Source organism: Lepus europaeus, chromosome 6, assembly GCF_033115175.1.
Source record: "Lepus europaeus isolate LE1 chromosome 6, mLepTim1.pri, whole genome shotgun sequence".
NCBI lineage: Eukaryota > Metazoa > Chordata > Mammalia > Lagomorpha > Leporidae > Lepus > Lepus europaeus.
Window position 1 is genome coordinate 114,392,646 of NC_084832.1, and position 14,935 is coordinate 114,407,580.

A 14,935-nucleotide genomic window follows, 5' to 3' on the forward strand; every position below is an offset into this window, starting at 1 on the left:
TGGCACCTGGCCCCAGTAGAAGGCTGGGGACCAGAAGGGCAGAGGTGACCCTCTCAAGGGATGAGGAGGGGGACTGATGAGAACCTGCCGCAGAGCTCACACAGCTCTTGGTGGCAGTGGCTGCTCATAGTCAATATCCCAAAAGGCACACAGCCCCCATGCCATCCCCCAAGATCCCTCCCTAACTAAGACCCGCTCAACTATCAAGTGCAATTCACTCCCTCCTCTGCCGGGTCTGAGGCCCTCACAGATACCTCCTTCCTCCCAACAGTCACAGCTTCTATAGTTTTTCAATTTTCCAAATCTAGTTCTTCATTGCATATAGTTTCAGAGTTTTTAATCCCGAAAACTGAGTTGATTTTACTTCTTGAAGGCAGTGGTTCCCACAGAGGGTCAATCTTGCACTCCCTCGCCAGCAATACTGCACTAAGTCTGAGTTACATACTGGCTGGTCTCACTTCATGGACGGAAGCCAGAAATGTGGCCACACAGGATAGCCCCGCACTCCGCCACCCCACCACGATACGGGCATGTCCAGCCCCAAACGCCAGTGGTGTTAAGACTGGGAAGCTGCCCTAAGGGAGCAATTTGAGAACACAGGGTGTTCTTTCCGCCTCTCATCCCCCACACTGCCAAGCAGAGGGCTTCAGCACCCAGTAGGTCCTCATTGAGTATCTGTTGGATAACTGGCTATCTGGTTGCACACGGTTGCAAAACTTTCATTCACATAGTAATTAAATGAAACTTAGCATGACAGAGACCACAGTAGGCTCTGGGAATACCAAGGTGACTGATACACAGTCCCTATACACAAGGAACTTAAAATTTTGCACGAGAAGGAGATGAATAACTTGGGACTTTTAATACATTATGAGTGATGCACCTGGCACTAACATTTATCTGTTTGTCTCCTCTCTGCAGTGTATAAACTCCAAGAAAGCAAGAATCCTGTTCATTGTATGGCTATAGTCCCAGCATCTTCTATGGCAATAGTGGTAGACAGACAGTAGTACCTATCTTGGATATATTATAGAAATGCAGTAATATGTGTAAGGTAGAAGGGGAAAAAAGCAGAGAGGAGATGATTTTAACACAGCCTGGAAAAGGAGAAGGAATCACAAAAGGTGTCCCAAGGAGGGAAAACTTAGACTGGGCAGTAATTATGCACCGTAACCAGTTCTAAGCATCTTCAATACATCAGCTAATCTAATTCTCACAGTAATCCTGTACAAAGCCACATCTTACAGTAAGTAAACTGACAATGAATGCTAGCATGTCTCACACACACACACACACACACACGGCAGACTTGAACCTCAGAATCTTTGCTCTGACCTTGGTGATGCACCAGCACGGCCATGACAAGGACACAGTGGCCTTGAAGCACAGGCACCTCGGGCAGCAGGAATGACTCAGGCAAAACCAACATAGGCTGGCCTGCTTCAGGAACTACACGACAGCAATATTACTACAGCATCAAGAATACAACTCGTGGAAAATGACATTGGAGAAGAAATCAGGACCCAGTCCGAACACTGCCTCATTTATCCAAGGTTATAGGGAACAGGCAGGAGGTTCAGACTTAAATAGCTCCAGGTGGGACCAACTCCACCATTTTTTTCACAGCTCTCTCCCTCTGCCTTCCTATCCTCATAGGAAAAACAACATGGAAAAGCCCCCCCCCCCCCAAAAAAAAAGAGTGCTGTAGAGACAAAGGATAACAAGTATCAGTGCTAAGCACTGGCCTGGTACGTCTCCTGTGTTCAATAAATGTTAATGACTGATTTTTTGCTTTTCTGATTACTGCCAATCAGGTTCTTCCACACTTGCAAATTTCCAACAATTACAGATTCTTTTCTTTAGCACTAAAATACATGAAGTCATCTTTTTCCCGATTCACCTTTTTAAGCGAATTCCACAAATCCCCAATTTAAAACCACTAAACTTAACAGCTCATACACGAAATCCACTGTACTTCCAGGCCCTTCTGCTGTCACCAGGGCAGCTGTGTGGAAAGGACTGAAGCTCTTAACATTCATGGTTTCAAAAACAGGCCAAGAAAAGAAGCCACATGAAAGCAGAACTTCTTAGAGTCATGATTTGTTCATAACTCAGAAAAGGAAAGAGACACTTGACTGCTTCGAGTAATGTTACCAACCAGTGAGTCGACAGAATTTTCACAACCACCACTCTGCTGTATGATCCCTTTTCTCCACCCACAAACCCACAGTGATACTGAGCTATCTCCACTGATAATGACACTCAGCCAGTACCCTGGGACGCTTGGTATCAACCTGTTTCTCATGAGCCATGCCCTAACTACACTCAGAGATTGCAACCTGGATTTCAGTTGGCCCAGCCTAGCTTTTCACCGCGCCTCCTCTAGAGTAACTGCTCTGCCAAGATCATGCTCCCACCCTCACCCATTGCCACTACACCCTCTTACTATCCTTCAAGACACAGGACAGATACCAGCTCCTTTCCAAAACTTATGATTGCTCTCCTTTTAATAGTTGTGTTCTGCAAACATTCCCAGCGCCTTGCTTCATTTCTATTGCCATGAAGACAACAGAAGATGCAACAATAACAGAGCTATGTGGCAGGCAACACTCTAGGCACTTTCTGTATGCTAGCAGATAATTTCCATTAGAAACTTACGAGAAAGTATTACAGACCCCAGTTGACACACGGGGAGCCCAAGCTCTGAGACTTGAACTTAGCAATGATCAGATAAATAGCAAAGCGTACAGCTGGAACTCTAACCTTGTCTGACAGCTTCCGAATCCTCACGCTTTCCACTCAGCCACAATGTCCTACTTCCAGTTACTTAAAGGGACTTCTGTCACTCCTTTGGGGTTATACTAAGTCCCTTGATGGCAGGGACCTGGGCACGTCCATCTTTATAAATGTGCTTAAATCCATTTATGCAAGGCTCTTCGGATGATTAAATGGGCCAACACATCTAATGCACTTATCATGGCAGGTGGATAATAAGTGCCTAATAATGTGTTAGCTTCATTGTTGTGTTCCTACGTCAAGCACCAAGAACAAAGCCTTGCACATCAATTCTGAGCTGAGGTTCCTATCTGAGGAGTCAATGAAATTGCAAGGATCTGATGAGAGACAAATGCTGCTTGGCTTTGGCATTGCCCACAATACTGAAGCACCCAGAAACAATAGTTAGGAGTGTTGCTATGACATGGCCAATTGACTTATTGATCTTTCTATTGGCCTATGAATGCTAGGAAAACTTAGTGTCTGGTTCAAAACCTGCACTGCTGTCATTTCCTATGCCATTTACCCAAGGTTCCCATCTGAGAAGTTAACACCTAAGTTCTGAGCTAGGAGAAGAAAATCACAAAACTAAATGGAGGCACAGGGGAAAAAATAAACTTTGAAATTTTGATGCTTGTAACATGGTGAAACACTCTTCTGTCTTCACACCATGTAACAGACTGCAAATCATCCTCATTACAGACTTGCTTTGGTCAACCATCCTCCCAGTAAGATGTAAGCTCTCTTATCCAAGGCAACCATGTCTCTTCTCTAGACTGCTACCCCCCACCCCGGGCCTAACACATCCAAGCACATGGTATAGAATATTCACTCATGAAATTAAAATAGTGGGGGCCATCACTGTGGCACAGCAGGTTAACGCCCTGGCCTGAGGCATTATCATCCCATGTGGGCGCCGGTTTGAGGCCTAGCTGCTCCATTTCCGATCCAGCTCTCTGCTATGGCCTAGGATAGCAGTGGAGAATGGTCCGGGTCCTTGGGCCCCCGTGCCTGCGTGGGAGACCTGGAGGAAGCTCCTGGCTCCTGGCTTCAGATGGGCACGGCTCCGGATGTCGCGGTCAGTTGGGGAGTGAATCATCGGATGGAAGACCGCTCTCTCTCTCTCTCTCTCTCTCTCTCTCTGCCTTTCCTCTGTGTAACTTTCAAATGAATAAATAAATCCTTTAAAAAATCAAAATACTGATTAAATTAAATTAGATTGGATTAGATTAAAACACGGAGCATATTTTGTAGCACAGTGGATTAAGCTACCGCCTGCAACACCAGCACCCCATGTTCGAGTGCCAGTTCAAATCCTGGCTGCTCTGCTTCTGATCCCGTTTCCTGTTAATCCATCCAGGAAGGCAGTGATAGACAGCAAGGTACCTGGGAACCTGTCACCCATGTGAGTGACCAGGACAGAGCTCCTGGCTCCTGGTTTCATCCTGGCCCACATCTGGCTGTTCCAACTATCTGGGGGAATGAGTAGCCCAGTAGCTGGAAGATCTTGATATCTCTCTATCCCTCCTTCTGTCACTCTGCCTTTCAAATAAACATTTTTTAAATACATATTGATTGCAAATATTTGTGTGTTTTCAGCTGTGTATATACATACAAATGTATATACACATGACATCATGGTGTGTCATGTTTGGCGTCAAGTGCACATTGTGAGTTTGTGTGTATATCTTTGTGCAAAAGACATGTCAGACCGGAAAAATACAGCTATTTGTTTGCAAAATTTTCATCTCCTTAACACAATAAAACTCTGACTCAATTGTCTTAACAGTTAACAAATATGAGGGGGTCTTCAAAAAGTTCACAGAATGTATGTATTATGAAAAAATGTGTGGATTTAATGTACCCTCACTTACACATCTCCCACATACAATGCAGATGTTGAAAAACAATGAACTTCATTAAATGTGCAAATTTAAAAAATTTCCTCAAGATAACAAATATGGAACTTTTCCTACGTTGGAGTCTCCTTAGCCCTTTTTATTAGCTAGAATGGTGGGAGGAGGGGGCATGGACAAATGCCACTTCTCTACCCATGGGGCACATGCAAATTCTCGTGGGCTACAATGACCGCCGCCACAGAGCAGGTCTAGCAGCCGCGTGGGAGGCCCACATCCCACACCAGAGTATCTGGCTGCAATCCAGCACCCTGCTAACGCACACCCCAGGAGGGAGCACCTGATGGCCCGAGTACTCCTTCCGACCACTGACATGGAAGACTCACAGAGAGTCCCGGCTCCTGGCTTCAGTCTGAGCTACTGTGGTCATTTGGGAAATGAAACAGCAAGTGCAAGGTTGGAAGATTCTCTCTCTCTCTCTCTCTTTGTGTGCATGTGTGTGTATGTATGTGTGTGCATGTGTGTGTGTATGTCTGTCTGTCCCTCACTCCCCATCATTTGCCATTTCAAATAAACAAATCTAATTTTAAGAAATTTTAAAAGTTTGGGCCAGCACTGCAGTACGGTGGGTTAAGCCTGTGACAGCAGAACCCCACAGGAGCCCTGGTGAGATTATCAGCTGTTCCACTTCCAATCCAGGTCCCTGCCAATGTCCTTGGGAAAGCAGCAGAAAATGGCCTGGGTGGCTGGGCCCCTGCCATCCACATGGGAGACCCATTTCCGTTGTAACATATACAGAAAACTATAAATTGCAAGAATTATAAGACAACTAGTTTCTGAGTGTGCAATGTACCCGATCCTTGGCATCAGTTTTTTGTTTTCTTTGAAACTTGCAGCAACCCTGCAAGGTAGCCGTGATTACCCCCGTATGATATATAAAGAAGCTAAGATTCAAAGAGACGGAGGAAGCTGCTAAAGACATCCTGCTGTTTATCTAGTCACGGCACAGGCAACATTCAAATCCGCGATTCTACTCTGAAGTTCACCCTCTCTTCCATGAGCACCAATGCCCCTTTCGCAGTGTTACAGAGCACGGCGCGGGGTGGGGGCGAGGTCGTGTTCAGGCCGTCTGCAAAGCTCAGGGATGCTCCTAAGCCATTTGTGCACACACAGAACCAGACGCAACTGACAAGCAGACATGCTCAAGATTTCTCCCGGCAATAGACAGCAAGGCACAAATGTGTCTCAGAAACCAACAGCCTGTGTTTCTCAGCATATGAAGCATTTTCCACTTGATTGTGTCCTCTCAAAAGCAATCAATTCTCTAACAGAGCCTCATTATCCCTCCTCCTACATGACTTAGAAAAAAAAGGGCTCTTTCATTGCAGGCCAGTGGGAAGTTCTTAACTCATTTCCATATATTACTTCCAATGCAAGTGCTGTCTCTAGAGAAAAGAACTGCTGGGTGCTACGTGTTCTGGCAGCTTTTGAGTCCAGCTGTCCACACTGTGCAGGCGACAGAAAACTAACTTAAACACCTGAAGGGGTGCAGGGTTGTTTGAAACACCATCATGGCAGAGTTCCCGAGTGAGAGCGAGAGGGAAATTCGGCGGCACTCCTCTGCCAACACTGGCAGACGGGCTGGGCTGTCTTTTGGGCTCTCCCAGGAGCAGGCTGCAGAAGGAGATACACCTGTCAAAGTCCGCTTACACACCCAGATGCTTCTGGGCATTTGTCAATCACCGCAGGGAGAAAGGCGGAAGTCGCTGCTCACCTGCCACACTCCGGTGGGACAGAACTTGCCTGGAGTGGAGCAGAGAGCCCTCCACTCAGCCGACTGGGGCCAGGGAAGAGTCTACAGCAGCGTGCTCAGGGCATGTCATCCAGGTGGTCCCGCCACACAGGCGGTGGGCAGGGGCCATGGCCCGGGAAAGGGGAAGCCCTGCCACAACCCCCGCTGCTGGGAAGTTATTTCCAGGTCCTCACGCTAACATCCCCAAAGGCAAACTGCAGCCTCTGAGAGATCCCCGAAGTTCTGACTTCCAGCCTGGTGTGTGTGTGTGTCTGTGTGCGTGTGTGTGTGCTGACGTCAAGTCCCTGCCTAAAGTACATCCCGCATCTTCCAGAAGTATCTACAGGCCAAGGCAAGAAAAGGTGCCGGGAGCTTTCAGGGACACCAATTCCAGCACCCACCCTGGAAAGGCAATGACCTTGGGCAAGGATCTCATCCTGCTACACAATCAGCTTTGAAGAGTAAGCCAAGTCCTATCTGTTATCAGAAAGTTGTTGAAATTTCTTTAAAAAAACAAACAAAAAAATCACCCAATTCCACCTCTTCAAGAAACGTCAGCCAACGCTCTGGGTTTGGCACAAAGCTGCGGGATCCCCGCTGGGTGCCATGCCCTTGTGCCCAGTGTGCGACCAGTCCCTCCGTGATGAATTACGTGCCCACCTGCTCACCCAGCCCCCCAGAGCCCAAGAAACGCGTTCTCACCCAGTGCGAGGGGCCAAGTTACCCCGCGTCCGCCCGCCCACCAGGTACCAGCAACACAACTTGGGCTTGGGAAGAAATCGGTAGTCTGCACATCTCTAGGGAAAAGGGGTGCGGAGGATGCCCCGCTAAAGTCTCCAGGCAGCCGTGCCACCAAGGGGAAGAAGGGATAGGACAAGAAAGCTTGCATGCTAGGGAAGCCTCTGCGAGGGGGTCCACGCCAGGGACCGCGTCCTCCAGCCCGGGGACGAAAGGACGCCAGCGAAGAGGAGCCCCGAGCGCGCAAGTACCTGAAGGCTCCGGCCGCTGTCTGGTTCCTCCTCCACGCCGTGCCCTGTTGCCGCACCCCCTGCACGATCTCCTTCTCGTTGGGCAGTCGGTAGACTGGGAAGACGTAGAGCCAGCAGAGGACCACGACGCAGAGGGCACTGGCTCCCACCGGCAGCCGGGTCCGCGGCAACTTCCACGCCAGAATGGCCATGGCCCCTCTGGACGTGGGTCGCCGGGCCCGCCCGCAGGGGCTCATCGCAGCCCCGGCGTCCCGGGGGCGGGGGCCGGAGCCTCAGCGCAACGCCAGGCAGAGTGGCCGCGGAGGGTCCCCCCGCCACCGGCCCCCATGCACACAACACACACGCACCTTTCCTGCCTGCACCCGCGCGCCCGCTGCTTCGACCCCCACAACCCCAGAGGTCAGCGCAAGGATTTTTCTTTTAAATGCAACTTTTTTTTTTTTCCCCCAAGGACCTCCGTCTAGGGGAACTGGCGGGGAGGCGAGTCACGAGCTATGGCCATGGTCGTCTCCCCTCCCCAAGGCGATCGCCGGGGTCCCCGCGAGCGCGGAGAGCGGTGGCGGCGGCCAGACGCTCCCGCCGGCTCTGCAGCATCACGGTCGCCCTCGGCTAGGGGCCGGGGAGCGGCTGTGGCCCGCGGCGTCCCCTCCCCTCAGCGCCGCTCCTTCGCCCTTCGCCGCCTCTCCCCGCCTCCCGCGCGCCGCGGCGCCGCCGCCACACGCGCCCCCCAGACGCGCTCTGCGCGCCTCGCCAAGTCCTCGGAAATTTCCACGGCGGCCCGGGACCGCTCCCCTGCCCCGGGCTCCCGCGCCTCGCCCCCCAGGCCCCTGGCTCCCCAGCCCGCCCGGAGAAGAAAAGAACTGGCTCTCATCAGTGGACGGAGCGGCGCGCCGCAGCCTTCCGCTGCGCCCCGGACTTGGCAGACACACGCCCGGGGATTGGTGGAAATCAAGGTCTCCCCTCCCTCCCCCACCCGCAAAATTGCCTCCTTCGACCCGTGCGGATCCGCGACGCCCGCCTGCAGCGCGCGCCCCTCTCGGCTGCCCTTGTTCTCGGGAGAGCGAGGCAGACAATAAACAAAACCCAAATCGCAGCCCCCTGCGAAGGCACCAGCCAATTCCGGAGTGTGCCAGAGACCGGCTCGTGGCCCGACCCCGGGCTGTCACCCCGTCCTCCTCGCCTGGCGCTTAACTGGTTGGTTAGGAACCCGCGGCGGCGAGGCGCGCAGAGGCGGGCGGAAACGGGGTGGGTCCTGGGCCCCCGGACCCCTGCCAGCAGCGGGTCCCGGAGCCCCGGCTCCGGCAGGCGCCCGAGTGTGTGTGTGTGCGCGCGCGCGGGCACGGCCAGACCCAGACACTCACGCCCCGGCGCTCCCGGGCGCGGGCGCGCGCGCGCACACTCGGGGAGCTGCGTGCACACCGGGGTCCTGCGGGGAGAGGCGCTGCTGCAGCTAGATGTGCCGGGCAGCTGGGACCCGCGCGCGCGGACCTCGGGGCGTGACCCTGCGGGGAGGCGCCTCTCGGATGACAGGGCCACGCGTGCCTGGAGGGCTTCCCGGCTCGGCGAACGAGCTTCACGCAACCTCGACCTTGCAGAGGAGCGCCACCCCGCCCGGACCCGCCTAGTCCAGGAGGCCGGGAGGGAGCCGTGCCTGCTGGCCCCCGAGACGCGCGCAGAGCTCGGCTACCTCCTAGCGGTGGCCTCTTCTGTTCGCTTCAGCATCTCGCCCCAGCAGAAACGCGTGTGCAAGGACAAAGGAGAAACTACAGCCTCCTAACCCGGTCAGTCCAGTCGTCACAAACACACACCCCGGGGCCGGGGCCGCACTCGCGCGCAGGACAGCCGCCGCGGACTGCTGCCTGGCCTAGCCATCTTTCTCCAGCCTGTCTCCTCTGAGAGGTGGCACTGGAGAGGCTGATGCAAAGTTATTTACCAGACCCGAGGTAGGATCCCACACGCTCGCGGGAGTGCCGCTCCTTCCCCCAGGGCTGCCTCTTGGGAGAATGCCCCGGCTCTCTCTCTCTCTCTCTCTCTGCTTCGGTAAATGAGCTATCTCCAAGCACAAGCAGAATCTTTAAAATGAGGAGCACCTGAAGTACTGCAAACTAACGAACCAGCCAGCTTCTCTCCGGGAAGGGGGAGGGCGACCTTTCCTACACTTGCCTGACCTGTGGATAGATCACCTGCTGTTTCTATGCCTGCGATTTCAATCAGACACAACCATCCAATCGCTCTTGTCTCTCCCAAGTCCTCAAGTCCTCGTGGCGTAAAGACAACAAACAAAAACAAGGCACAGTGCAGTTCTGAAGGAGCTTTGCAAATGTGTCCCCGCTCAGTGTCACAAAACGGCATGAAGTCGTGCCTCGGGTGGGCACGGTGGTGACGCAAGGTGCTGTTTTTCTCTTCCTCCCCTGCTCGCTCTTGCCCCAGCCTGGAATCTCCAGTCTTACTCCCTGATACTCCTCAGCACGAAAGCCGAACCCAATCAGGCTACTTCCCGTCACCCTTCCAAGTCCCTCAGGGATCCCTTCTATCTCTGTGTTGTGGGCCACGTGCCTGAACCACGATTTATTCTCTCCCCCCATATAAATCCCAAGGTATTCATGGCCAAGCTGAGTAGCTAGGAATTTCTCACCTAATGTGTTCCCAGACCACCCTAAAATACAGGCTTCCCCGGGGTAGGAACTCAATAAATACTTGTGGTTTCTGCCCCTATTCCCGACTTCCTGCCCTCTGTGCCTACAATATTTGCAGGTTCTGACAGATAATTAGACACTTGGATGTGTTGTGTGGCTAGCACGCTTCCTATGCGACTGTAGCTCGCCAACTGGGCAGGGAGAATATTCAGTTTCCTATTTCAAGTGAAAAGCCTGTGCTTTTGATCCAAATTAGGATTCCACGGGACATGCCCATGTGGCTGGGAAGAGAGCAGCAAAGATATTTTACACTTTCTTCCAATTTCTCTTGGTAGCAACTCAGGCGTGACCACATACATATTCAACAAATCACTGTCACAGGACTGTACATGAAGGGCCTCCAGCTCACTCAGGCCACTGATAAGGCAGCAGTGTTTAAGGAACACTGTCAAACCCCACGTCTTGATATTTTAAATGAAATATTTTCCTTAATCGTGAGCCCACCTGTTTAGGCGACTTTCAGTAGGTGGCTTACATATTATTTTATACATCCACATATGAACACACAAACAAGGTTTTCTCAAGGACAAAAAGAACTCTGAAAACTCTAGAAATGTTTATTACAAAAATCAGAAGGTAGGGAAGGGACCCAGCAGAATGAGCCCTGATGTTAGTTAGTGTCAGACTAACCTGGGTCAAATTCTCTCTCTGTTACTTACTAGCTACGTGTCTTGGTCTAAGCCAAAAGTATTATTTACTTTATTACTATGAAGCATACAACTGAATAATAATCAGAAGCAATGCCTGACACTGCTCTGTCACAGGTGTCCCCATCTTAATGTGCGGGATATGAAAGCACAGAGAAAAATATGCTAACACACTTAGTTCCAATAAACAATGATGCTACAAAGGCTTCCCCCGTAAGTAGTATATTGCCACTAACGTGTCTGCCATAGCCAGTCACTAGTGCGTCTAATGTCTTATAACCACTGAAGACTCTGCTATCAGTGAAAAGCTTTACTTGTATTGGCAAGTAATCTAGTGAGTCAGTATGATGTGCAAAGCTACTTTACTCCATTGGTAACCCTGCTGTGACACCTTAGTGACATCAGAGTTACAGTGGAAGCCAGGAGGAGAGAGAGGGAGCAGCTATAGAATTGAATCAATAGAGAAGAGGGAGAAAGGAGCACTCGGGCTGAGAAGCAGACGGATACCAAGGTGGAGACAGATCAGACTAGATGGAGCACAATTTACAAGCTGGCTGAGTGCTGAGGTGTGTGAAGACAGACATTAATTGTCACACAGAGGTCTCCTGTTGAAAGAGTTAATAGAGAGGCCGGCATTTGGTGCAGCTGCGCATGCCCATAACTGATATCAGATGGACTGGTTCAAATCCTAGCTCCTCTGCTTCCAACCCCAGATTTCTGCTGTGGGCGGAAGGTGATGGCCCAAGTGCTTGGATCCCTGCAACCCAAGTGGGAGACCCAGAAAGAGTGACAGGTTCCTGGCTTGAGCTTGGCCTAGCCCTACCTGTTGATGGGCATTCAAGAGGGGAACCAGTAAATGTCTCTCCCCCACCCCTTTTTTCCTTTCAATTGAAATAAAAATAAAACCTCTAAAAGATGGGATAGAATTGTCAATGTTTTGAGATAAAAATTTCACAAACTCCATGCTGTCTTCCCTCTCTGCTCAAGTCCTTACTAGAACGGCTTGTGATGGGGAGACAAAGCACAAAGTCATCCCTTTCCACAGCCACTCGGAACACCAAGACCAGTGAAGTCTTCGGCTGATAAAGGTAATGCATCAGTTTCCCTGATTAACTGCATTTGTTTATCTTCACACTACTGGGACGCTACCGAAAACACAGCAAAGGAGTCCGGAGAGAATAAACTCCCAAGAGTAAGAGGCAGGGAGGTGAGGGAAAAGCAGACCGCGGAAGCGTTCCCAGGCACAAAGCAGTTAAACAAGTGAAACGGATGTCTCACGATGGAGCATGCACCTGAACTCCAAGTGATTGCACGTGTGCTGGGGAGACACCTACAGCAATCATGCTAATACGTACTCAGAGGTCTTGAGAAGGCCAGAACTTAGAGGAACCAGGAACACCTGGACGCTGCGGGGGTGGAGGCAATGAACGGAGACAGAGATTTGCCTGAAAGTCTTCAAGCGGACCAGTGAAGCCTCCAGCCGTCATCCCCCAAGCTGATTTGAAACAGGTGAGTGCTCATCAAGTGCTGACCTTGGCAAAGCCCAGCAGTCTGAGAGGGCCGGAGGTTCCCCATCCGTCAGATCCCTGCTGGACTGCGCAACCTCGGTGGAAGGTCTCATCTTTAATATCACTAGGTAAGGACTCCTAGGTATTTGAAGAGAGACGCCAGCATGTAGGCGGAGACAAAACCAGTAAAGAAACACATGCAAATCGACCCCAGGGGGTGGCTCGGGGGAATACAGAAAGCACAAGAAATCTCCATTTAAAACTATAATTACTAATGTCTCCAGGATAAAGGTCAGCCCTCAAAGCCAAGGACAAGAGGAATATTCAGACGACCAAACATAAAATCTTTACAAATATGGTCACAATAACAAGAAAGTCAACAATTCATAGAACTGATGAAACACCATGTTGAATATCGGAGAAAGGACAAAATGATATAATTCAATTAAAAAAGATGACAAATGATAGACTCCTATAGAAGAATAAACGTTGGAGCTTCAGGAAAAAACATGAGAATATTCAAAGACATTTTTAAAAATTATTAAAATTAAGAGTGCAGTAAGGCTGCAATATAACAAATTAAGAAAGAGCTGGCTGGCGCCACGGCTCACTTGGCTAATCCTCTGCCTGCGGTGCCAGCACACCGGGTTTTGGTCCCGGTTGGAGCGCCGGATTCTGTCCCGGTTGCTCCTCTTCCAGTCAGCTCTCTGCTGTGGCCCGGGAAGGCAGCAGAGGATGGCCCAAGTGCTTGGGCCCTGCACCTGCATGGGAGACCAGGAGGAAGCACCTGGCTCCTGGCTTCTGATCGGTAGTGGCCATTTGGGGGTTGAACCAACGGAAAGGAAGACCTTTCTCTCTGTCTCTCTCACTGTCTAATCTGCCTGTCCAAAAAAAAAAAAAAAAAAAAAGAGCCACATCAAGGAATATAACTGAAAACAAAGGTTTAGAAAAACCTTTGTTTAGAAAACAAAGGTGGGGAGAGCATTGTGGCATAGCTGCTTAAGCCACCCCTCCGCAACACTAGCATCCCATATGAGTTCCAGTTCGAATCCCTGCTGCCCTGCTTCTGATGATGTGCTCAGCTTCTGATGAGTCCCTGCTGATGTACCTGAGAACACAGTGGAGAGCGCCCACGTGGATGCCTACTACCCGCGTGTGAGACCCACAGGAGGTCCTAGCTTCAGCCTGACTCAACCCCAGCCATTGCTGCCATTCAGGGAGGGAACCAGCAGATAGAAGATCGCTCGCTCTCTCTCTGTCCCTCTGCCTTCCAAACAGAATACATCCGCTTTTACAAATGAAAACAAGGAAGAGAAAACCATGAGAAATTAAACATAAAAACAGACTGAAGTTTTGGAAATCCTAACGGCATTAGGCTTATTAGAATCGACATTGGAAACAGAAGAAACTGGAATTTGGACACCAAAATTCTTAGGCAAATTATTTCCAACCTAGAATTCTATGTCCAGACAAAACAGAACTCAAACATGAAGGTAGAATAAAGTTGCTTTTTAAAAGCAAAGCATGAAAAAGCTTTACTCACATGCATTCTTCCCTGAGAAGATACTGGGGATACTTGACTGAAGTAAGAGGGAGAGAAGAGAGAGGGCGAGAGAAGGGAAGAGAGGGGGAGAGAGGAGGAGGAGGGAGAGAGGGCCCCCAATCCAGAGCTCTCCTGTGAGACCAAAGCAATTCCTAGGGAAACAGCTGTGCCTCAGATCAGTGCCATAACTGACAACTGCTTGATTAGCATTTAAGTGTCCCTACCAGTGTATAGCTGCAGCATCTTCACTCCAGATAAGTCCTCGCTGACCCTGCATGTGCCCTGTTTCTCCAGATTGGAGGTGGTGGTTTGTTTTGTGATCTCAGTTCTTGGCTGGGTCCAGGAAAAGTTGGAAACTTTCAGCTTTGTTCAGGTTTGTTGCAAAGATGAGAATTAATAGTTGCTAAACTCGTACCCATCTGGTAATTTGGAACTGGTAAGGTGGAATTGCGGGAGGCTGTGTTGACTAGAGTGATCTGGGAACATCCTGTGGTCATAATCAAGTAGGCCTCACAATCTCAGGAGTTTTCTCTCCAACAACCCCACTAGGTTCTTTTTTTTTTTTTTTCAACTTTTATTTAATGAATATAAATTTCCAAAGTACAGCTTATGGATTACAATGGATTTTCCCCCCCATCACTTTCCTCCCACCCGCAACCCTCCCCTCTCCTGATCCCTCTCCCATTCCATTCACATCAAGATTCGTTTTCAGTTATCTTTAATTACAGAAGATTGATTCAGTATATACTAAGTAAAGATTTCATCAGTTTGCACCCACACAGAACATAAAGTGTAAAGTACTGTTTGAGTATTAGAGCATTAAATCACAATGTACAGTACATTAAGGACAGAGATCCTACATGAGGAGTAAGTGCACAGTGACTCCTGTTGTTGACTTAACAAATTGACATGCTTGTTTATGGCATCAATAATCACCTGAGGCTCTTGTCATGAGCTGCCAAGGCTATGGAAGCCTTTTGAGTTGGCCAACTCCGATCTTATTTAGACAAGGTCATAGTCAAAGTGGAAGTTCTCTCCTCCCTTCAGAGAAAGGTACCTCCTTCTTTGATGGCCTGTTCTTTCCACTGGGATCTCACTCGTGGAGATCTTTCATTTAGGTTTTGTGGGT

The 14,935-nt window shown here is 50.1% G+C and overlaps 1 protein-coding gene across 2 annotated transcripts in view; it reads right to left on the minus strand.

Moving 5' to 3' along the window:
* Positions 1-7,966, minus strand: part of ST8SIA1 (ST8 alpha-N-acetyl-neuraminide alpha-2,8-sialyltransferase 1) — a 140,657-nt gene extending 132,691 nt beyond the window's left edge. For both annotated transcript variants that reach the window (XM_062195526.1, XM_062195525.1), the window contains exon 1: positions 7,413-7,966. In XM_062195526.1, coding sequence (XP_062051510.1) covers positions 7,413-7,648 — 236 coding nt within the window. In that variant the 5' untranslated portion in view covers positions 7,649-7,966. The remainder of the gene's footprint in view (positions 1-7,412) is intronic.
* Positions 7,967-14,935: the final 6,969 nt, after the last annotated feature.